General features: G+C 39.8%; 1 protein-coding gene and 1 long non-coding RNA gene across 20 annotated transcripts in view; one reads left to right on the top strand and one right to left on the bottom strand.

Moving 5' to 3' along the window:
* Positions 1 to 24,383, top strand: part of ZNF454 (zinc finger protein 454) — a 95,263-nt gene that overhangs the window by 14,705 nt on the left and 56,175 nt on the right. For 6 of the 17 annotated variants that reach the window (XM_038551793.1, XM_038551791.1, XM_038551779.1 and 3 more), the window contains exon 1: positions 22,882 to 23,032. Coding sequence is in view for 3 of the 17 variants with exons in the window: in XM_038551775.1 (XP_038407703.1) it covers positions 1,332 to 2,911 (1,580 nt within the window). In the remaining 14 variants the exon portion in view is untranslated. The other 11 variants (XM_038551794.1, XM_038551792.1, XM_038551782.1 and 8 more) reach the window with 6 other exon arrangements.
* Positions 1 to 24,383, bottom strand: part of LOC119876789 — a 64,146-nt gene that overhangs the window by 9,534 nt on the left and 30,229 nt on the right. For 2 of the 3 annotated variants that reach the window (XR_005366494.1, XR_005366493.1), the window contains exons 2-3: positions 12,116 to 12,225; positions 11,456 to 11,750 (exon numbers count right to left, since the gene is read on the bottom strand). This is a non-coding gene — a long non-coding RNA (uncharacterized LOC119876789). Of the gene's footprint in view, positions 1 to 11,455; positions 11,751 to 12,115; positions 12,226 to 22,528; positions 22,759 to 24,383 lie in introns of those variants that run through there. The other variant, XR_005366492.1, reaches the window with a different exon arrangement.

The following is a 24,383-nucleotide window of genomic DNA, read 5'->3' as shown; positions in this document are numbered from 1 at the left end:
CCAGCTAAAGGTAAAAAAATCCTGATTTCTATATAGGATTTAAAATATCTTTACATATTTTCTTTAAAATATCTTTATATTTTTACAACATTGAGTTGTTCTGTGCAAGAATTGGAGAGGCTGTTCTATTTGTTCAAGTGTACTTTAATGTCAGTCAAGACTGTTTTGAAATTTTCCTCAGATAAGTTTTCTATATTTCTTATAAATCCATCTAATTTTTTGTTAGTGTCAATGAAAGTTATTGACTTCAGCATGTTACTTTTATATCCTGCTACATCACTGATAGAGTTTTATCATTGATTTTCTAGAGTTATACAGATAGGGTATTATATCACCAGCAAATAGAGGTAGTTTTATTTCTTCATTTCCACTTTACTCATCCTTGTCACTAAACAGATTAAGGCATCTTGTATAATGATGAACAGAAGGGAAAATAATGGGCATCTTATCTTACTCATTTTCTAAAAGAGATATTTTTAAGTAATCTCTACACCTAACATGGGGCTCAAACTCAACCCCAACATCTAGAGTCACATGCTCTACCACCTGAGCCAGCCAGGCTGCCCTTGTTCTTGATCATACTGGAAATGCCTCTAGTCTTTCTTCATTAAATAGTTTACTGGTTTTAGAACTAAAATATTTTAGCATATTTTATTTTGATAAATGATAAAGCATATGTATTTTAGCATATTGAGGGAGTATCCCTCAATTCCTATTTTCTTGGAAGTTTTTACTATCAATAGTGCTGAATTTTTTTGAAGGCTTTCTCATTGTCTCTAAATATATTTATAATTTTCCCCCCTAGGTACATACATTATAATATACTGCAGTAGGTGGTATATTAGGGTAATGGATTGTTGAAGCTGGAAGGGGTACACAGAGGAGTTAACACTGGCACTGAGTATGAAGGCCACAGAGAAACCTGGCATGTAGGAAAAGGAGGAATGACATTCAACATTAGAAATAATTACATAAATGAGAATAATGTCATGGAAATAATGTGTAAGTCTGTCATAGGCTTTGGATACCAGACTGCACTTAACTCATTCTCTTCTAATCCTGTCTCCTCATTGATTCTCCTGTTACTCATACACTCTTGCCTTCTGTAAATGAGCTTCCTTTATTCTTTCAGTCACTCTAACCCTTCTGCCCTTATCCGTTATTGTTTTATGTGTTACTTTCCTATTTTTCCCTCTTGCTAGTCTCTTCTAGCCAGAAAGCAAGCCCTTATTTAAATATCATTAATATTTATTCTTTCTACATGTTAAGTCTCAGCCCATCATGTGAATCATTAGCGGGTTTTTTTTTTTTTTTTTTTTTTTTTTTTCCAGGATGTAAGAGAAGTCCTAAAACTACAAAGTCAACTCAAACCCAAGATTCATCATTTCCGGGTCTAAAAAGAAAAAGACTCAAAAGGGATGAACTCTGGAATTTCATATCAGAAAAACCCTGCATATATGAAGATGGATTTAAAAAACAAAAAGACAAAAATGAAAGTTTACAAATAATTTCAATCACCCATACAAAAATCCTCACTGTAGAAAAAAGCCATAAAAACCCTGACTTTAGCCAAAATTTCAGCCTGAAATCAATCTTTGTTAAACAACAGAGGGTTGCTAGAGAAAAGACACCCTCAAAATATGAAATACAAAGAAACAGTTTCAAGCAGAATTCAAACTTACTTAACCAACCAAAACTCAAAACACCAGAGAAGCGGTACAAATGTAACATATGTGAAAAAGCCTTCATTCACAATTCATCCCTTCGTAAACATCAGAAAAACCACACTGGAGAAAAATTATTTAAATGTAGAGAATGTTTGAAAGCTTTCAGCCAAAGTTCAGCTCTTATTCAGCATCAAAGAACTCACACTGGAGAAAAGCCCTACATCTGTAAGGAATGTGGGAAAGCCTTCAGCCATAGTGCATCCCTTTGTAAACACCTAAGAACCCACACTGTGGAGAAATCCTATAGATGCAAAGAATGCGGCAAATCCTTCAGCAGAAGGTCTGGCCTTTTTATACATCAAAAAATCCATGCTCGAGAAAACCCCCATAAATACAATCCAGGTAGGAAGGCAGCTAGCACGTCCCTCCCTGGGTATCAGAGAATTCATCTCAGGAAGAAGTCTTATTTATGTAACGAATGTGGCAACACCTTTAAGTCTAGCTCATCCCTCCGTTACCATCAGAGGATTCACACAGGAGAGAAGCCTTTTAAGTGTAGTGAGTGTGGGAGGGCCTTTAGTCAGAGTGCCTCTCTCATCCAGCATGAGAGGATTCACACTGGAGAGAAGCCCTATCGATGTAATGAATGTGGAAAAGGTTTTACTTCCATTTCACGACTCAACAGACACCGAATAATTCATACTGGTGAGAAACTGTATAACTGTAATGAATGTGGTAAAGCCTTAAGTTCCCACTCGACACTCATCATTCATGAAAGAATTCACACGGGGGAGAAGCCGTGTAAATGTAAAGTGTGTGGGAAAGCCTTCCGACAGAGTTCAGCTCTCATTCAGCATCAGAGGATGCATACCGGAGAAAGACCCTATAAATGCAACGAGTGTGGGAAAACCTTTCGGTGTAACTCATCCCTCAGTAATCATCAGAGAATTCACACCGGAGAGAAACCATATCGATGTTTGGAATGTGGGATATCTTTTGGCCAAAGTGCTGCTCTTATTCAGCATCAAAGGATTCACACAGGAGAGAAGCCCTTTGAATGTCATACATGTGGAAAAACTTTTAGACAGAGCTCGTCACTTATTGCCCATCAGAGAATTCATACTGGAGAGAAGCCGTATGAATGTAATGCATGTGGGAAACTTTTCAGCCAGAGATCATCCCTTACTAATCATTATAAAATCCACATCGAAGAGGATTCCTTGAAAGTAGATTTGCATGTGTGAAAGCCTTAAACCAAAGCTCAGCAGAGTATAGATACTCAAGATTGATTTAATAAATGTAATGAACATGAGAAAACTTTTCTATTTAAATTTTGTCTTTGTCAAATATTAAATTCTTGATAAAAAGCTTTGTGTATAAGTATCTGGAAATTTTTCATACCTGCCAGTCACTTTTTAAAACATCCCAAGACAAGGAAATCACAATGGCAATTTGATTGCAAAGTCAGTTTGGGCCATTTGTAAGATAAAAGGGGTTTTTCTATCTATTTATGCAGCATTATACACTATATGTGATATGTAAAAATGAGAAAAATCTGGGTGTAGGAGTGCTGGGTTTCTCATTAGAAAGACACCAACTATTTAAGCCAGTAGCATCTTTATTAGAACTAACATTTTAGTAGCAAACAGAATTGATCTTAAAATATATGCATATGTAGACCAAATAATAGATTAAAAAATCTGCAAACTACCTCAGTCTCTGGAATTTGCCTTTTCCTAAATTGTCAAACTTTGTGCGTGGTTTTCATTAAAAAGAAGAAATAAAATGTGTTCTCTTACTCCTCTATTCTTTTAGTTATTTCCAAACTATATCTAACAGTCTCCCAAAATGTTTTTAAACAATTAATTTTGTTCTCATAATTACTTTTCTTTGTTGCCTTGAAGTAATTTATTATTGAACTGTACTTGCTGTGTTCTCAACAGTATGTTAATTTAAGTAGAAAAATATAAATTTTTTGGCAGTCACTTCAAGGTTAAAGTTATTAATATTTTTTTAGTTGGCTGCACAAGAAATCCTAAGAAATAATTTAAAGGACATGTCACTATGGCGAAGTCTCAGAAATCCATTTCATGAAATAAAAACATGTATTGTAGTTTTCAAATGTTAAAAAAAATTCAGACTGCAAAGGCTCTCTCCCTGTGGGTGTCTCATGAATAAATAAATAAAATCTTTAAAAAAAATAATAAAAATAATAAAATTATTTTTTAAAATATTTTATTTATTTATTCATGAGAGACACAGAGGCAGAGACACAGGCAGAGGGAGAAGCAGGTTCCATGCGGGGAGCCCAATGTGGGACTTGATCCTGGAAATCCAGGATCATGTCCTGAGCCAAACACAGAGGCTCAACCTCTGAGCCACCCAGGCGTCCCTTAAAAAATAATTTTATTTATTTATTTCTTTTTTTTTTATTTTTTATTGGTGTTCAATTTACTAACATACAGAATAACCCCCAGTGCCCGTCACCCATTCACTCCCACCCCCCGCCCTCCTCCCCTTCTACCACCCCTAGTTCGTTTCCCAGAGTTAGGAGTCTTTACGTTCTGTCTCCCTTTCTGATATTTCCCACACATTTCTTCTCCCTTCCCTTATATTCCCTTTCACTATTATTTATATTCCCCAAATGAATGAGAACATATAATGTTTGTCCTTCTCCGACTGACTTACTTCACTCAGCATAATACCCTCCAGTTCCATCCACGTTGAAGCAAATGGTGGGTATTTGTCATTTCTAATAGCTGAGTAATAAAAAATAATTTTAAAAGCTGAACTTTTATATGTTTTGCACCTGTTCCTTTTTATTTTTTTAAGAAAAAAATTGCTCATGAATTAGAGTTTAAAAATTATTTAGGAAGGGGAAGAAAGCACTCATGCTATAAGAGTGATAAGCCTGAGACAGGAAAGAAATGTAAGAGTTCAACAGGTGTGTGGAGGTAGATGGAAAGGCATTCACATAAGAGAAGTTCATGAAATGACAAGAAGGCATGAGAAGGCACAATGTGCTCACTATACTGTAAACAGAATTTTTTAAACTTCATTTTTCAATTACTACTAGTACATAGAAATACAATTGGTTTTTGTATATTGACCTTCTATCCAGTATTCTTGATAAATTCACTTTTTTTTCTAATAGCTTATTTGTATATTCTTTTGGATTTTCTTCATACACAATCATCATCTGTAAACAATGGCCATCAGGTTTTTTCTTTTTCTTTTTTTTTTTTTAGGTTTTTTCTTTTCTACTTGTAATACCTTTTAAATTTTGTTCTTACATTATAGTACCATATGGCATATGCCAGTGCAATGGTGAATACAAATAATATTCAGTATTTTATCATTTAATATGTTAGCTTTAATTTGTGGCTATGTGTTCTCACAATTAGCTTTAATTTGTGGATATCTCTAATCACAAGGACATTCCCGTATATTCCTAGTGTGCTGTGAATTTTTATCATAAATGGTAATATTATGTCATATTCATTTTCTGCTTTGGATCAAGATGATCATATTGTTTTTCTCTTCATACTTTACTAGAGAAGAACATTGACTGAATTTTTATGTTAACCAGTATCACAGTCCTGAACTAAATCTTACTTGGTCATAATACATCATCATGTGTGTATGTATGTGTGTGTACAAGATCAGGTTTCTTCCTTAATAAATACAAGCCTGAAGTGACCAAGACTGTATTCTAAGAACTCAGCACAGAGTTTTTATCATTCAAATCTGAAGAATGGATAGAGTCCTAACACTTGGAGAGGTGTCCTAGAGGAACAGAAGACTATTGGGAGAGTGAATACAGCACCTGTAGGAACCAGTGGGGAAACCAGCCTTGCTGGTATAGGAGGGCTCCTGATAGGATAAGAGAAAAAAATAATATTGGATATGAAAGCTAGAAGTAGGTTATCAGAGACCTTGAGTGCTGTCTGAGACTGTTAATAGCTGGGATAAGATCCTTTAGATATTAAATCACTGTTGATGTCTGAGGAACAAATGGTCATTTTGCAGATTATGTTGTCTGATGAGACCAAAGGATGATTTGATAATTTCTGGCTCGTGAAACTGGCTGAAAGACTGGTTCTCAGGAGTGGGGGTTGGGAGAGTCTGTGAGAAATGTTCTCAGTGAGAAGTGCAAAAAAGAACAGAGGCTGGCTTTATTCTGGATGCTTGACCATTGCCCTGTTTTTCTGCCAAATGCCACAGATGATAAAGTTCTTAAAGCTGACCACGTGATATTTTTCAAAATCAAGGTGCAATTATACTTTTGAAATTAGAAGATATAATTCAGTTAGTATTGTAGGTCAGTATGTTTCAGGTTATAAAATCAAGTGTTTCAGGAATACATTTTCTAAGAGCTATACGAAAATGTTTTTTATTTTGAGAGAAAACTTTCTGTGGGAATGCTGGACAAAGACTCAAGAGACCTGCATATTTTCCTGCCCCCATTCTGCTTCAAGTTACATAGTCTCTGGCCGTTTCAACTCTACAAATTCCACTATGTTGTTTCATCTCCTGCATTATGGTTCCTAATGGTGTAGATCAACTCAAAATTTAAAATTTTCATCTTATGCATTTTTGTGTAAACATGTTGAGATGAGCACAAAAAACTACAATGAAATCCTATTTTCATCAAATTGTTAGTAACAATATTGACATATATTGTTAAATAAAATAAATTATACATTATGAACTAAAATTTTCAACCTAAAAGTCAAATTGTTTTAAGAACATAGAATAGACAGACATAATTTTCCCTGTTTTTCTCCACTAAGTACATCTGAAAACCCTATACATTATATATAAAACAAACAGAAAAAGACTGAAAAGTGGAGAGGAGATAGGTCCAGGTAGGAACCTCAGGAATAAGAGGAATGATATGGTGATTGCAGGGTTTTTTTTTTTTTTGCCTCATAGGCCCCAGACTCAGAGCTAAAGAAGCAGGAACTCAGAAACACCAATAGACAGAAATAAAATATTGCAAAGCCTCAACAAGAGCATGCTTTCTTTAATCAAAGGGCTAAGGAAGGGGTACCTCTAGGAAGATAAAAAAACAAACTCCTAGACAATAACCACTCTACTCCAACCAAACAATATAGAAAAAAAAAAAAAAAAAAAACTGGTCCTATCACTATCCACAGCAGCAAAGACTGATTGAGGAGCTTAGCCTTACTGGCTTATAAGGCTGTAAAGAGGGGTCATAAAATCCTGCTGGGTGGTGTCAGAAAAGGCCAAGAGCTAGGACATGCATCCATCCTGGCTGGCAATAAACACCCCACTTTCTCAGCAATGATAGTGGAGACCATATGAAGAACCTGGACGTCCCTCACTCCCACTCAACAGTAAGAAAGCATCACCTACCCCTCCCTTGTGGGGTGGTATCCAAGGAGCCTACTGCAGAACGAAAACTTTCACTACAGCCTAGCAGTAATGAGGCCACAATCCCACTTTATGGTGTTATCTAAGGCCAGAGTAGCTACAAGGCCCTCTAACCTCTCAGCCAGAATAATATTAGTGAAGGCCTAGTAAAGAATTAGAAATCCCACCTCTACCAAAAGGAAACTTTTATCTCCCTGGGTATTTAAAGGGGGCTAAATGGGGAAGTTGGGCTTCTACCTTCCATGGCCATAATGAAGTAGCACTTCCTCTTCCTTTGCTAGGGCAGTATCAAAGCAAGCCAGGTGACAGAAGATTCAGATAAGATCCAGAGTTTCACAGCAATATTCAAAATGTCCAGAATTCAACAAAAGACTTTTTTTTTTCAACAAAAGATTTTTATCAGACCAGAAACAAGGAAGATCACTTGAATGAAAAAAAAGACAAGATGTAAACAAGTTGGTTACATATATTACAATAATCAAAGAAATATTTTATTTTTTAAAAAGATTATATTTATTTATTCATGAGAGACACAGAGGGGCAGAGACAGGCAGAGGGAGAAGCAGGCTCCTTATGGGGAGCAGGATGTGGGACTAGATCCCATGGCCCTGAGCCATCAGGTGTCCCTCTAACAAAGATTTTAAAGCAGCCATCATTAAAATACTTCAGTGAGCAATTATGCATGCAAATATATGGAACAAAAAGCAGAGTCTTAGCTAAGAAATTTAAATTTAAAGCAAAGGAATAGAAAAGAAATAAAAGGAAATTTTAGAATTGACAACATAGTAAGTGAAAATTTTAAAGCTTGAGTACAGGCTCAAGAGCAGAACTGGGTGAAGAGAAAAGTATCTATGGACTTAAAGTAATATAAATTATTCAATCTTAAGGAAGGAGAGAAAATAGACTGAAAAAAAATATGAAGAGAGCCTCAAGTTCTGTGGGATTATAACAAAAGATCTAACATGTCATCTGAGTGTAGAAAGGAGAGGAGAAAGAAGATTCGCCTGCAAAGTCTTTGAAGCATTTTTAGCTGAAAATTCCCAAGTTTATCAGGAGACATAAGTCTATGCATTCAAGAAGCTGAGTTAACCCTCCAAAAGCATAAAACCAAAGAAATCTATACCAAACACATCATAGTTAAACTTCTGGAAACTAAAGTCAAAGAAAAATCTTGAAAAAGGTTAGGGAGAAAAATAACACCTCGTGTATAAAGGGAAAAAAATTGAATGAAAGTAGACTTCTCATCAGAAACCTCAGAGGTACAACAAAATAAAAGAACCCTGAACCCAGAGGAATGATGTCAGCAGGCCTTCATTCTCTGACAGAGACTCTGACTAACAAAGACACGGAACAAACTGCTTTTGAGAACTCCAGAAAGCGGTTAAGATATTGCAGTACCCCAGGTGAGTGCAAAGCCAATAAGAATGCATGGGGTGGATGGTGAAACTGGTGACATTTTATTCACCTTAGCCACTCCCCTTGCCTGGCCTAGTAAAGCACTTTCAGGAGAAAGCTCCCAACTCTCAGCTTCTACCTCGGAGGGAAAGAGATAAGTGGACCATGCAGTCAGTGTCTTGCTTTCTGGAGGCTTGCCCAAAGGACTGGTTGTTAGTATATTCAAAAGGTATGTGCAGCCATCACCATAGGCAATTTTTTAAAAATTTCTTTTTATTGGAGTTCAATTTTCCAATATATATAGCATAACACCCAGTGCTCATCCCATCAAGTGCCCCCACTCAGTGCCCGTCACCCAGTCACCTCAACCCCCTGCCTACTTCCCTTTCCACCACCCCTTCTTCATTTCCCAGAGTTAGGAGTCTCTCATGTTCTGTCACCCTCTCTGATATTTCCCACTCATTTTCTCTTCTTTCGCCTTTATTCCCTTTCACTATTTTTTATATTCCCCAAATGAATGAGACCATATGTTTGTCCTTCTCTGATTGACTTCTTTTACTCAGCATAATACACCATAGGCAATTGTGGAACATTTTCATCAACAAACAAAACAAAACAATACCCCACACTCCAGCTATCACTGTCCCATTCCCTTTTATACCCCCAATCCTAAGCAACCATATATATTTAAAGATTTGTTTATTTATTTGAATCTCAAGCAGGCTCCCTGATTAGCATGGAGCCTGATGTGGGGCTCGATCCCATAACCCTGAGATCATGACCTGAGCCAAAATCAAGAGTTAGACACTTAACTGACCAAGCCACCCAGGGGACCCGTTTTCTGTCAGTTTTTGCTTAATGTTTTTAGTGCTCTGTTATTAGGTGTGTATATGTTTTTAATTACTATACCTTCTTTTCTGATTAAGGGCTTTAATGCAAAATATATAAAGAACATTCACAGACAAATAGGCCCCCCAAAAAGATCTGAATGCTTCACCTAAGAAGATACACAGATGTTAATTAACCACATAAAAAGCTATTCAAAATTAATTATTGGGGGATCCCTGGGTGGCTCAGCGGTTTAGCGCCTGCCTTTGGCCCAGGGCGCGATCCTGGGGTCCCGGGATCGAGTCCTACATCAGGCTCCCGGCATGGAGCCTGCTTCTCCCTCTGCCTGTGTCTCTGCCTCTCTCTCTATGTCTATCATAAATAAAAACAAAAACAAAAACAAAATTAATTATTGGGGAAATGCAAATTATAACCACGAGACATCATCACACATCCATGTGCGCACATGCACACATATACACACATGCACCAAGAATGCCTAAAATTTAAAAGACTGACAATGCCAAGTGCAGACAAGGATATGGTACAACCAGAACAGTCATACATTACTGAGAAGAATGCAGAATGGTTTACTCCTTTAATTATATTCTATATTCTTAATGGAATGACTTTTTCATCACTACAAAATGTCTTTCTTCATCTCTAGTAACATTCTTTTTTTTTGGGGGGGGGTGCAGAGGGAGAGGGAAAGAGAAACTCCTAAACAGGCTTCAAGCCTCCTGGAGAGCCTGATACCCAGCTTGATCTCGCAACCCTGAGATCCTGACTTGAGTCGAAATCAAGAGTTGGAGACTTCACTGACTGAGCCATCCAGGTATCCCAATATTTTTTGTCTTAAAGTCTATCTTGTCTTATATTGGTATAGCTACTCCAGCTTTAGTTTGATTATTCTCTGCATGAATATATTCATCCTTTTATTTTCAATCTATTTGTATCTTTGAATCTAATATATGTTTCCTGTATACAGTATATGGTTCAATCTTGTTTTGCCTTCTCTAGACTGACAATCTCACCTTCTGAATGTGTTATAATCCATTCACATTTAAGGCTTTTATTGACACAGTTTTATTTACAACTGTATTTTGCTTTTTTTTTCTATATGTTCTATATATTTTTTGTTTTTCTATTCGTTTTACAGTAAATCGAAATTCTACAAAATAACATTTCAATTTCTATCTTTTTCACTATAATTTTTTAAGTTGTTTCTTTGGTGTTTCCTCTAGGGCTTACCTTCTACATTTTAGTTTACTAAAATCAGCTTCAGATTTTTTGTCAGTTAATTCCAGGGAGATATATAATTATTCCTTTTCACCCCCTTTTGTGGCATTTCTGTTACACACACTACATCTATAAATGTTACAAATCCAACAAGTACATTGTTATGGTTATTATGTAATGTTATAACTTTTGAAGAAGCTGAGAAAAGATAGGAGAATAAGCAAATATTTATAGCTTTTCTATATTAACCTCAATATTTACCATTTTTGGTTTTCTTCATTTGTTTCTGTGGATTCCAGTTACTATCTTGAGTAATTTTATTATCCCCAAAGAGCTTTGCTTCTACCTACCTTCTTTGTGCTGTTATTGACCAATATACATTTCTAAATGTTAGACCTGACAATACATTACATGCATATTCTTTTATATTATTACTTTTAAATCAATTAAGAAAAAGATAAGAAATATACATATATACTATCTTCCATAATAACACAATTACTTTTTCCAGCATTCAGTTTTATCATGCCAATATAAAATTTCATTTATTTTTTAAATTTTTAAAAAAGATTTTATTTATAAATTTGAGAGAGAGGATGACCAGAGAAGGGTGAGAGGGGTAGAAGCAGACTCCCTGCTGAGCAGGAAGCCTGATGCAGGATTCAATCCCAGGACCCTGGGATCATGATCTGAGCTGAAGGCAGATACTTAACCAACTGAGACACCCAGGCCCAGTTGCTGAGGAACAACCAGAAAAGAGAGGCAGGGACAAGCTCAGAGTGTTAAGTCCTTTCCAGTCTAATGAAAATGGAATCATGGGCAGAAGCTGGTCTCATAATTCTCCACCCTACTCAGGGCACCACGTAGTGGCTGGGTCAGTCCTTGTTGGTCACTAAAGGGCCATAAAGTAGAATTTAGAAGAGACCTACCTGAGGAGACCTTTCCTCTCAGTTCTGGTCCAGGGTCTGTTGCAGGGCTTCTCCATAAGGATGGGCCAGGGTTCATTTGTCAGCCTCCTGTATAGTCAGTCTGTTGTAAATTCTGTGAATGCATCAGCATCAGGGGACATTGTTGCTACTCTTCTTTATGGCCCTGGGCTTGGGCACAAAGTGATTATCCTTGTCAGGATGTGATTCTTCTTCCTTGACTCAAGATGAAACTCCTTTCCAAGGATTTCCCCATTCTTGTAGGAAACTGAATTTCCTGGTGTTGCCAAGCACTGGCCTGGAAGGGACAGAAAATGTGGATGCACCTTGGCATGACTCACTCTGTATATTTGGGTGATTTTCAGACACTCTCCTTCTACAGTGACAAGGCCCACACATTCCTTTAGGTCTGCTGGTGGGAGGTGAGAAATCCTTAAATGGGAAGATCAGGAACTAGCATCACTGGGCAAAGTAATGTCCAATCCCCATACTCAAACCTGTCAGAAAGCATCTGTGCATCTGGATATTATTCGAGTTCATGAATGAAAAAAATATGAAAACTGACCGAACAAAGGGATTCTGACTAAGGAATTCCTGGCCTGGAGGGGCTCTTCCTTTGTTTCAGGGAATGTGATAGGTGTCCTTGTAAGGGACCTCATTTACCTTCCGCTCTGTGGGCAAAGACAGAGCTCTAGGTACCCCGAGTCAGGCCTGTCATCCATGGAGCTGCCCTGTGGGCCAGGATGGAACCTAGGGATGGTGAAGGTCCTAGGCTGGGGTGGCAGAGACAGAGAAAAAGAAAAGTGGCTGTTAGATTGTTGTCACCAGAAGGCTGCTCTTGTCCCTAAGTTTTTCTTCCATTGCCTTAAGATTTTTAATATTTCATCTAGCATCCATCCATGTTGTCACACATGGCTTGAGCTTATCCTTTTTTATGGATGAGTAATAATCCATTGTGTACATATGCTGCCTTTTCCTTATCCATTCATCTATCAGTGATGGACACTTGGGCTGTTTCCATATCTTGGCTCTTGTAAATAATGCTGCAGTGACCATAGGGGTGCATGTATCTTTTCAGGTTAGTGTTTTGGTTTTCTATGGGCAAATATCCAATAGTGGAAATATTGGATCATAAGGTATTTCTACTTTTAATTTTTGTGAAACCTCATGCTGTTTTCCACAGTGGTTGCACCAGTTTGCATTCCCACCAACAGTGTAAGAGGGTTCCCTAAGTCAGCCATATAATTTCATTCATATGTGGCATCTAAAAAAACAAAAACAGGGTGCCTGAGCATCTGCCTTTGGCTCAGGTCATGATCCTGGGGTCCTGGGATAGAGTCCTGCATTGGGCTCCCTGCAGGGAGTCTGCTTCTCCCTCTCCCTCTGCCTATGTCTCTGCCACTTTCTCTGTGTCTCTCATGAAGAAATAAATAAAATATTTTTAAAAAGTAAACAAAAAAGAGGCGGGGCAAGATGGCGGAAGAGTAGGGTCCCCAAGTCACCTATCCCTGCCAACTTACTTAGATAACTTTAAAATCATCCTTAAAACCTATGAATTCGGCCTGAGATTTAAAAGAGAGAACAGCTGGAAGGCTACAGTGAGAAGAGTTCATGCTTCTATGAAGGTAGGAAGACGGAAAAAAATAAAGAAATAAAAAAGCATCCAAGGGGGAGGGGCCCCCGCGAGGAGCTGGGCTAAGGCCCCATGGGGAGTGCCCCCAGGACAGGAGAGCCCAGTCCTGGAGCAGAAACTTTACCAATCTTCCCAGATGGAAAGGCGCTGGCAGGGAGCTCGAACAGGATCCCAGGAGGGGTAGGGATATCCTCAGGCTCCCAGGGGTCACTAACAGAGGAACTGAACCCCGGGGGAGAGCGAACCACACAATGCAGACCGAACTCCCTAAAGAGCTGGAGCGCGCTCCCGGTGGGGCCCTGGGAGCAGCTGAGGCGGCGGCTCCATGCAGAGGGGGCTGCGCGGCCCCCAGCACGATTCCTGTGGCGCAGGCCCCGGAGCCAAGGACGCTGGGGGACACAGCCCAAGATCCAGCGCTCCCGGGACAGGCAAAGGCCGGGAGCACACAGGACAGAAAGGATGCTCCTGCTGCCGGGCGCCCCCGAGCTGTGCAGATCGGCGCCCCCCCACCCCGCCCCCAGAGCATCCAGGCCCCTGCGGACTGGGAGCTCCTGCGGACTGGGAGCCCCTGAGGACTGGGAGCCCCTGCGGACTGGGAGCCCCTGCGGACTGGGAGTTGCGATAGTTACTGCAGGGGCTGACTCCAGAGCTGGAGAGCTGGCCGCCGCTACTGTTGTTCTTCATCCTGGTGTCACCTTGTACCTGGGACTGAGCAGGGGCCTCACAGGATGAACAGCTCCCACTGAGCCGTGCACCTGGCAGGGGCTGGACAGCTCCCCCAGGTGCACACACCTGAGAATCAGCACAGCAGGCCCCTCCCCGAGAAGACCAGCTGGAAGGACAGGGGAAAAGCAAGTTATTGACCAAACAGCCCTGGAAAGTTCCAGGGGAAGTAGAGGGATTTACACTATACACAGAGGATACTCCCCCTTGTTTTTTGTTTTGTTTGTCCCCTCCCCCCCCTTTTTCTTTCTCTCTTTTTCTCCCTTTTCCAGTACAACTTGCTTTTGGCCCCTCTGCACTGAGAAAAATGACTAGAAGGAAAAACTCACCACAAAAGAAAGAATCAGAAACACTACTCTCTCCCACAGAGTTACAAAATCTGGATTACACTTCAATGTCAGAAAGCCAATTCAGAAGCACAATTATAAAGCTACTGGTGGCTCTAGAAAAAAGCATAAAATGATTCAAGAGACTTCATGACTGCAGAATTTAGATCTAATCGGGCCGAAATTAAAAATCAATTAAATGAGATGCAATCCAAACTGGAGGTCCTAATGACGAGGGTTAATGAGGTAGAAGAACGAGTGAGTGATGTAGAAGACAAGTTGATGGCAAGGAAGGAAGCTGAGGAAAAATGAGAAATACAATTAAAAGATCATGAGGATAGGTTAAGGGAAATAAATCACAGCCTCAGAAGGAAAAATCTACGTTTAATTGGGGCTCCCGAGGGGGACAAAAGGGACAGAGGTCCAGAAAGTGTATTTGAACAAATCATAGCTGATAACTTCCCTAACTTGGGAAGGGAAATAGGCATTCAGATCCAGGAGATTGAGAGATTTCCCCCCTAAAATCAATAAAAAACTGCTCAACACCTCAACATTTAATAGTGAAACTTGCAAATCCAAAGATAAAGAGAAGATCCTTAAGCAGCAAGAGACAAGAGATCTCTAACCTTTATGGGGAGAAGTATTAGGTTAGGGTTAGTATTAGGGTCCTAAATGAGAAGAACATGCAGCCAAGAATACTTTATCCAGCAAGGCTCTCATTCAGAATAGAAGGAAAGATAAAGAGCTTCTAAGATAGGCAGAACCATAAAGAATATGTGACCACCAAACCAGCTCTCCAAGAAATATTAAGGGGGACTCTGTAAAAGAAAGAGGAAGTCCAAGGAAACAATCCAAAAACACAGGGACTGAATAGGTATCATGAAGACACTAAATTCATATCTTTCAATAGTAGCTCTGAACGTGAATGGGCTTAATGACCCCATCAAAAGGCACAGTGTTTCAGACAGGATAAAAAGGCAAGACCCATTATTTGCTGTCTACAAGAGACTCATTTTATTTATTTATTTATTTTTTTTAAGATTTTATTTATTTATTCATGATAGTCACAGAGAGAGAGAGGCAGAGACACAGGCAGAGGGAGAAGCAGGCTCCATGCACCGGGAGCCCGACGTGGGACTCGATCCCGGGTCTCCAGGATCGCGCCCTGGGCCAAAGGCAGGCGCCAAACCGCTGCGCCACCCAGGGATCCCAAGAGACTCATTTTAGACCTAAGAACACCTACAGCCTGAAAATAAAAAGTTGGAGAACCATTTACCATTCAAATGGTCCTCAAAAGAAAGCAGGGGTAGCCATCCTTATAACAGATAAATTAAAGTTTATCCCAAAGACTGTAGTAAGAGCTGAAGAGGGACACTATATCATACTTAAAGGATCTATCCAACAAGAGGACCTAACAATCATGAATATTTATGCCCCGAATGTGGGAGCTGCCAAATATATCAATCAATTAATAACCAAAGTGAAGAAATACTTAGATAATAATACACTTATACTTGGTGACTTGAACACAGCGCTTTCTATAATCGACAGAACTTCTAAGCACAACATCTCCGGAGAAACAAGAGCTTTAAATGATACACTGGACCAGATGGATTTCACAGATATTTATAGAACTTTACATCCAACTGAATACAACTGAATACACAATCTTCTAAAGTGCACATGGAACTTTCTCCAGAATAGACCATATACTGGGTCACAAATCATGTCTTAACCGATCCCAAAGGTTGGGATTGTCCCTTGCATATTTTCAGACCATAATGCTTTGAAACTAGAACTAAATCACAAGAAGTTTGGAAGGATTTCAAACACATGGAGGTTAAGGACCATCCTGCTAAAAGATGAAAGGGTCAACCAGGAAATTAGAGAAGAATTAAAAAGAGTCATATAAACTAATGACAATGAATAATACAACCATTCAAAATCTTTGGGATACAGCAAAAGCAGTCCTGAGGGAGAAATACATCACAATACAAGCATCCATCCAGAAACTGGAAAGAACTCAAATACAAAAGCTACTCTTGCACCTAAAAGAGCTGGAGAAAAAACAGCAAATAGATCTTACACCCAGCAGAAGAAGAGAATTAATAAAGTTTCAAGCAGAACTCAATGAAATAGAGACCAGAAGAACTGTGGAAGAGATCAACAAAACCAGGAGTTGGTTCTTTGAAAGAATTAATAAAATAGATCAACTGTTAGCCAGCCTTATTAAAAAGAAGAGAGAAAAGACTCAAATTAATAAAATCATGAATGAGAAAGGAGAGATCACAACCAATACCAAGGGAATACAAACGATTTTAAAAACTTATTATGAGCAGCTATACGCCAATAACTTAGGCAATCTAGAAGAAATGGATGCATTTCTGGAAAACCACAAACTACCAAAACTGGAACAGGAAGAAATAGAAAACCTGAACAGGCTGATAACAAGGGAGGGAATTGAAGCAGTCATCAAAAACCTCTCAAGACACAAAAGTCCAGGGCCAGATGCCTTCCTTGGGGAATTCTATCAAACGTTTAAAGAAGAAACCATACCTATTCTACTAAAGCTGTTCGGAAAGATAGAAAGAGATGGAGTACTTCCAAACTTGTTCTATGAGGCCAGCATCACCTTAATTCCAAAACCAGACAGAGACCCCACCAAAAAGGAGAATTATTGGTCTATATCTCTTAGAAACACGGATGTAAAATTTCTCAACAAGATACTAGCCAATAGGATCCAACAATACATTAAGAAGATTATTCACCATGACCAAGTGGGATTTATCCCTGGGATGCAAGGCTGGTTCAACACTCGTAAAGCAATCAATGTGATTCATCATATCAGCAAGACAAAAACCAAGAACCATATGATCCTCTCAATAGATGCAGAGAAAGCATTTGACAAAATACAGCATCCATTCCTGATCAAAATTCTTCATAGTGTAGGGATAGAGGGAACATTCCTCAACATCTTAAAAGCCATCTACGAAAAGCCCACAGCAAATATCATTCTCACTAGGAAAACACTGGGAGCCATTCCCCTAAGATCAGGAACACGACAGGGATGTCCACTCTCATCACTGCTATTCAACATAGTACTAGAAGTCCTAGCCTCAGCAATCAGGCAACAAAAAGAAATAAGAGGCATTCAAATTGGCAAAGAAGAAGTCAAACTCCCCCTCTTTGCAGATGACATGATACTGTACATAGAAAACCCAAAAGCCTCCACCCCAAGATTGCTAGAACTCATACAGCAATTCGGCAGTGTGGCAGGATACAAAATAAATGCCCAGAAGTGAGTGGCATTTCTATACACTAACAATGAGACTGAAGAAAGAGAAATTAAGGAGTCAATCCCATTTACAATTTCACCCAAAAGCATAAGATACCTAGGAATAAACCTAACCAAAGAGGTAAAGGATCTATACCCTCAAAACTACAGAACACTTCTGAAAGAAATTGAGGAAGACACAAAGAGATGGAAAAATAGTCCATGCTCATGGATTGGAAGAATTAATATTGTGAAAATGTCAATGTTACCCAGGGCAATTTACACATTTAATTCAATCCCTATCAAAATACCATGGACTTTCTTCAGAGAGTTGGAACAAATCATCTTAAGATTTGTGTGGAATCAGAAAAGACCCCAAATAGCCAGGGGAATATAACAAAGAAAGCCAGAAGAAAAGAAAAAAAAGAAAAGAAAAGAAAAGAAAAGAAAAGAAAAGAAAAGAAAAGAAAAGAAAAGAAAAGAAAAGAAAAGAAAAGAAAAGAAAAGAAAAGAAAAGAAAAGAAAAGAAAAGGAAAGGAAAGGAAAGGAAAGGAAGAAAAGAAAAAAGAAAAGAAAAGAAAAGAAAAGAAAAGAAAAGAAAAGAAAACCAGAGCTCACAATGCCAGATTTCAGGTTGTACTACAAACATGTATTCATCAAGACAGTGTGGTACTGGCACCAAAAACAGACACATAGATCAATGCAACAGAATAGAGAATCCACAAGTGGACCCTCAACTCTATGGTCAACTAATATTCGACAAAGCTGGAAAGATTATCCACTGGAAAAAAGACAGTCTCTTCAATATATGGTGCTGGGAAAATTGGACAGCCACGTGCAGAAGAATGAAACTAGACTATTCTATTACACCACACACAAAGATAAACTCAAAATGGATGAAAGATCTAAATGTGAGAGATTCCATCAAAATCCTAGAAGATAACACAGGCAACACCCTTTTTGAACTTGGCCACAGCAACTTCTTGCCAGATACATCCATGAAGACAAGAGAAACAAAAACAAAAATGAATTATCGGGACTTCATCAAGATAAAAAGCTTCTGCACAGCAAAAGAAACAGTCAACAAAACTAAAAGACAACCTACAGAATGGGAGAAGATATTTGCAAATGACGTATCAGATAAAGAGCTAGTTTCCAAGATCTATAAAGAACTTATTAACTCAACACCAAAGAAACAATCAAATCATGAAATGGGCAAAAGACATGAACAGAAATCTCACAGAGGAAGACATAGACATGGCCAACAAGCACGTGAGAAAATGCTCTGCATCACTGGCCTCAGGGAAATACAAATCAAAACCACAATGAGATACCACTTCACACCAGTGAGAATGGGGAAAGTTAACTAGAGGAAACAACAAATGTTGGAGAGGATGTGGAGAAAGGGGAACCCTCTTGCACTGTTGGCAAGAATGTGAACTGGTGCAGCCACTCTGGAAAACTGTGTGGAGGTTCCTCAAAGAGTTAAAAATAGACCTGCCCTACGACCCAGCAGTTGTACTGCTGGGGATTTACCACAAAGATACAGATGCAGTGGAACGCCGGGACACCTGCACCCCGCTATTTATAGCAGCAGTGGCCACAATAGCCAAACTGTGGAAGGAGCCTTGGTGTCCATCGAAAGACGAATGGATAAAGAAGATGTGGTCTAGGTATACAATGGAATATTACTCAGCCATTAGAAACGACAACTACCCACCATTTGCTTCGATGTGGATGGAACTGGAGGGTATTATGCTGAGTGAAGTAAGTCAATTGGAAAAGGACAAACATTATATGGTCTCATTCCTTTGGGGAATATAAGAAATAGTGAAATGGAATAAAGGGAAAGGAGAGAAAATGAGTGAAAATATTAGTGAGGGTGACAAAACAAGAGACACCTAACTCTGGGAAATGAACAAGGGGTAGTGGAAGGGGAGGTAGGCAGGGGGTTGGGGTGACTGGGTGATGGGCACTGGGCACTGAGGGGGGCACTTGATGGGATGAGCACTTGGGTGTTATGCTGTATGTTGGTAATTGAACTTCAATAAAAATATTTTTTTAAGTAAATAAAAAAATAAAAACACATGAATAAGCAAAAAAAGAAAAAAGAATCAGACCTATAAATATAAATAGAACAAACTGATGGGTAGGGGGTAGACGAATGGGCAAAATAGGTGAAGGGGAGTGGGAGATATTGTATTCTAGTTATGGGATGAATAAGCAATAAATGGCACAGAATAAGGAATATAATCAATGATAAGATAATAGCATTATATGGTGATAGATGGTAGCTACACTTGTGAACCCAGCATAATGTAAAGACTTGTCAAATCGCTATATTAATACATGAGACTAATGTAACATTGTGTCAACTCTACTCAAGTTGGAGAAAAAATATTGAAAAACTAAAAATTAAAAAAATAAAAGATACTTTTAATGTGTGGCAACCTATTAACGTCTTACATGGGAATCTGTTAAAATATGGGAAATTGCAGTAATGAAAATAATCTAATGTTCCAGAAAGTAAGCTAGAATCATGTCATTTTAAGATAATAAAGAATCTCAAGTTTCTCCTTATGCCTGTGATGAAAGCACAGGATCCAGACTTCCAGCACCAGATGAGTAGAGCCAGATGAACTCCATGTGACTTAATAACAGGAGTACAGCACAGTGTCTGGAGGCAGGAACTGAGGAACAGGAGCCCCGTGGATGCCCCAGATCAGAGCTGTGGAGCTCCCAGGATGCAGTGAGGAGGGGGATCCAGGCAAAGAACAGGGTGTCCCCCTGAGTTAAGGAAAGAGGGATGAGAATTCAAGGAGGGAAGGGCAGTCTCAGGTCCAAGTATCAAGGAGGTACTTGCTGCAATGAGGGGCAGTTGAACAAAATCAGAGGAGTCTGATCAGAGTTTGGTAAAAGACTCTGTTAGCACAACTGGCCCAATCTCTAAATATTCCCTTTTATCTAAATCTTTAAAGAAGTTTCTGGTCTTTTAAAAAATGTGTAATTGAGGGGGTGCCTGGGTGGCTCAGTTAAGTCACCACCTCTTGATTTCGGTTCAGGTCATGGGATCCAGCCAGGTTCTGCGTGCTCAGAAGGGAGTTGGAGCCTGCTTGAGGTTCTCTCCTTCTGCTACTCCCCCTGCTTGTGTTCTCTTTCTCTAAAATAAATAAATCTTTTAAAACAATGTCTAATTGGCATTGTTGTGAAATTATGTGGTTTTTATGATACCAATTCTTTGAAATGTTTGAGACTACTTCATAGCTTAGCATTAGGTCATTTTTTAAAAAACCATGATTAAAAATGTGTTTTCATTAATTTTTGAATGTAGAATTCTATATATTTATTAAAGTAAACACATTAATTGTGCTATTCAAAAATTCCATATTTCAGTGCCATGGGGGGTGGGTAGCTTTTCTATCAGTTACTGATAATGACAGGTTAAAAATACATCTGTAATGGATTTGTCAATTCTTCTGTCAATTTTTATATATATTGAAGCTATATTGTTATAGCTTCGAAACTATGAGTTTATTTTCTCTTGGTGAAATAACTTTTTATTGTTATGTAATTACCTTCCCTACCTCTTTTTTTTTTTTTTTTTTTTTTTACTTATTTATTCATGAGAGACAGAGAGAGAGAGAGAGAGAGAGAGGCAGAGACGCAGGCAGAGGGAGAAGCAGGCTTCATGCAGGGAGCCTGATGTGGGATTCGATCCTGGGTCTCTAGGATCAGGCCCTGGGCTAAAGGCAGGCGCTAAACCGTTGAGCCACCCGGGCTGCCCACCTTCCCTACTTCTAGTAATATTTTTTTAACATGTTATTTCTTATAGAACTAAATGCAGCCACATGAATTTACTTTGGCCAATATTTGTCAGGTGTACCGTTTTCCAACATTCTACTTTTAAGATGTGTGTATCCTTGTTTTATCATATAGCTATGTTTTTAAAAATCTAGTTTTATAGTTTGGAAAGTTCAGTCCATGTGCGTATCTAGTGACTACTGATACACCTGGATTTATCGCTGCCATCTCCTTATGTACATTTGTCCAAATTTTTGTTCATTTTTGTGTGTGTATGTGGTTTACTTTGTCCTCCCTCTCCCCTCTATACCTCTGCATACTTATTTGGAAATTGCACACTCCATATTGTGAGTTTTATCAAGGACAGTTTCTCTATAGCAGAACAACTATGATGAATATGTTCATGTAGTTTCTAATTTAAGAATGACCTGTAGTGGTGGAGAAACTGTTTCAAGGTTTTTGTATTATTTTAGTGATAGATTTTTACTTGGTTTGGTGCTATCTGGGTTACTTTAGCTTGATTAAAGGAATCATGAAGATTTTCATATTTTTCAGTATTTTGCAATAGTTCAGACAGCTCTCAAAAGGGAATGAAGTTAGTTAAATAAAGAAAGGTATCAATTAAAAGTAGTAAAGAAATACTTTATTCAGTACTACTCCAACAGAGGAGAGCGGCTTCAGTAAAATTGAATTCAACTCCCAATACAGCAAGGAGAGTTGCGGATGGACAGAAGCAACAAGCAGAGTAAGGGGGTTAGTGGATGGAAAAGTACCAAAAGGAGACTGCAAAATTGGGGGATTCTTGCGAACCTGTCTCAATAGGATTTTTGGTAAAGGCAGCCCAAGGACGTAGACATCAAAAGTAGGGGATAAGGCATTTGATCAGATACCAAGAATGGGGCATCTTCCTAAACTGACTTAGCCGGATGCTCGGTAAAACGAAGGCTCCGCAGGCTAGGGACTGGGCCCAATAGGGCCTAGTAGAACGAGAACTCGGAGGAAACTGTGAAGTTTGGCCAAGTCTCTGTCACAGCAATAGAAAGGCAGAAGAAATCAGCGGTCACCTTTATAAGCATTACAAGCATTACAAGCATTACAATCTACGCTACCCTATTTATGTGGCCCAAATGTCATCTATTTCTCCAAGTTCCAGCGACAGATCCAGCTGAAGGGACTCTGGCCATATTTTTAATCGGAAGCTTTCGCTGCATTGTACGCTGTGCTAACGGTGAGCACCTGGCGCAGCGCCGGGCCCGGAGCTCGGGGTGGGGCACAGTGATCACTATTCCCGGAGGGCCCACTCTGTGTACGGTTACTACCTTCTGACAACTGTGCAAGGGACTCGTTATCTCCAAGAGGAAAGTGAGGCTTAGTTAAGGCTCTAACGAGGAGGGACTTCTTCGGGGTAGCCGGACCAGGTCGTCACGCAGTCCTCTTCCAGCTTCCCGAGGAAAAACCACCAACGCCAGGGAGCCAAGCCGGAAGCCAGCCGGAAGCCATTAGGGTCCTTCCCCTGGAACGCCTCACCCTTCCGCGGGCTCGCGCCTGCGCGCTCCAACTGCCGCGCCGCACCCTGCGGCCTTGTGGGAAATGTAGTCTGGCGCCCTGGACGCAGGCGCCGGCAGGGCTGCGTTCGCACTGGTGGCTCCCGCTCCGCCGCGAGAGGGTGAGTGTGGGGCCACCGTGAGACGCACCATATTGGGGTGGCGCCGGGCGGAGGACCAGGCAGGAGGCCGGGAGGACCAGGACGGCTGGGCGAGGCCCCTGAGGGGCGGGGCCGGCGGCGGATGGGACCCTGCGCGGCGCTGGGCCGCTCGCTCCAGGTGCGCGCGCTCTCGCCCCGGGATCCGGGCCGGGTAGGAACACCCAGAGCGGAGGGCCGCCACCTGTCGGGAGGGAGCGGCGAGGGCGGGGGACCTGGTGCGACCGTCCCAGGCCCGAGGGCTCCACCCTGCCGCGGGCTTTCCCCGGGCCCGGCTTCGGAAGTCTCGGGCGGTGCTGCACCCGGTGCGCGGTCAGGGCTGCAGCACCTGCCCTTTGTGTCCGCCTCCTTTGGCGGACGCGCCCTCTGTGATCTCCGATTCCGAGCGGCGCTGGCGCCCGCTCCCCTTCACCGTCTCCTGAGAATGGGGAGGCCCACCCGTGCAGATTTCTATTTCAGGGAATCCTTTAATTTCTTTTTTTAAAGCAATTTTTCTCCGCCCCTCCCACCCCCCAAAAAGAAAGTTCCCTATAGGAAAACTAGAAAATTCAGAGGAGCATAAAGAAAAAAAATTATATGAAAACTCAAAATCTGCATGTTGGCATGTTGGCATAGAGAGGCTTTGTTTTTACACAAAGATGTGGACATTAGTGTCCTTTTCTCTACTTTTAAAACTGCGATTTGAAATACATTTGGAAAGATTTTAAGGTGCACAAATATTAAGTTCCACGATTTTTTACAAATGTTTTTATCTACGTAAATACCAATCGGACCAGGTGGAGAATAAATTTTTTAAAAAACAATATTTTGAAAACATCGAGTTTTACCAGTTTTTAAAAACAACTGTCATTTTAAAGAGTGTGAGAAAACTATGTCTGTGCCATATTCAATCCTCCCTTTAAGGCCTTTAGATTCTTTCTCAGGTTTTTTTTACCCCCCTCATGTTAAAAACAATATAGGCCATCTGGCTGCATACATCTTTGCATTCCAGTCTCATTCTTTAAATCTCTTTGGATGAAACTTCAGAGTCATACTGCAAGGCTTTTGATACCCTCTGTCTTATTCCAGAAAAGCAGTAGTTTATGAACATCTGCAATGTAAAGAGTGCCTGATGGACCCACAACAAGTCTGGGTGTCCCTATTCAACTTTCTGAGAGGTGCAAACTATAGGGTTGTTTAAGTTTGTTTTCAACACTAATGAATATTTTGATGCAATTTTGAGTTTTGTTTTTAAATTCTGTATTTGATATACAGTGTTTTACTAGGCAGAAACGTTGCATTTTCATAAGGTTACAAACAAAAACCTTCCCTTCAAGTTTGGGTCTTTGACATCATTGTTAGGGGGACTTCTCTCCCATTATCACAAAATTGTTCATCTGCCTTTCTTCTGGTACTTTAGTTTGATTTTATGTACAATTTCTATTCATTTCCAAATGATAAGCCCTTGTTCCAAGTTATGACTAATTCTTTTT

The sequence above is a fragment of the Canis lupus genome, chromosome 11, assembly GCF_011100685.1.
Source record: "Canis lupus familiaris isolate Mischka breed German Shepherd chromosome 11, alternate assembly UU_Cfam_GSD_1.0, whole genome shotgun sequence".
Taxonomy (NCBI): Eukaryota; Metazoa; Chordata; class Mammalia; order Carnivora; family Canidae; genus Canis; species Canis lupus.
Note: the sequence above shows the minus strand (reverse complement) of the source record. Positions and strands in the feature narration are given on the sequence as shown.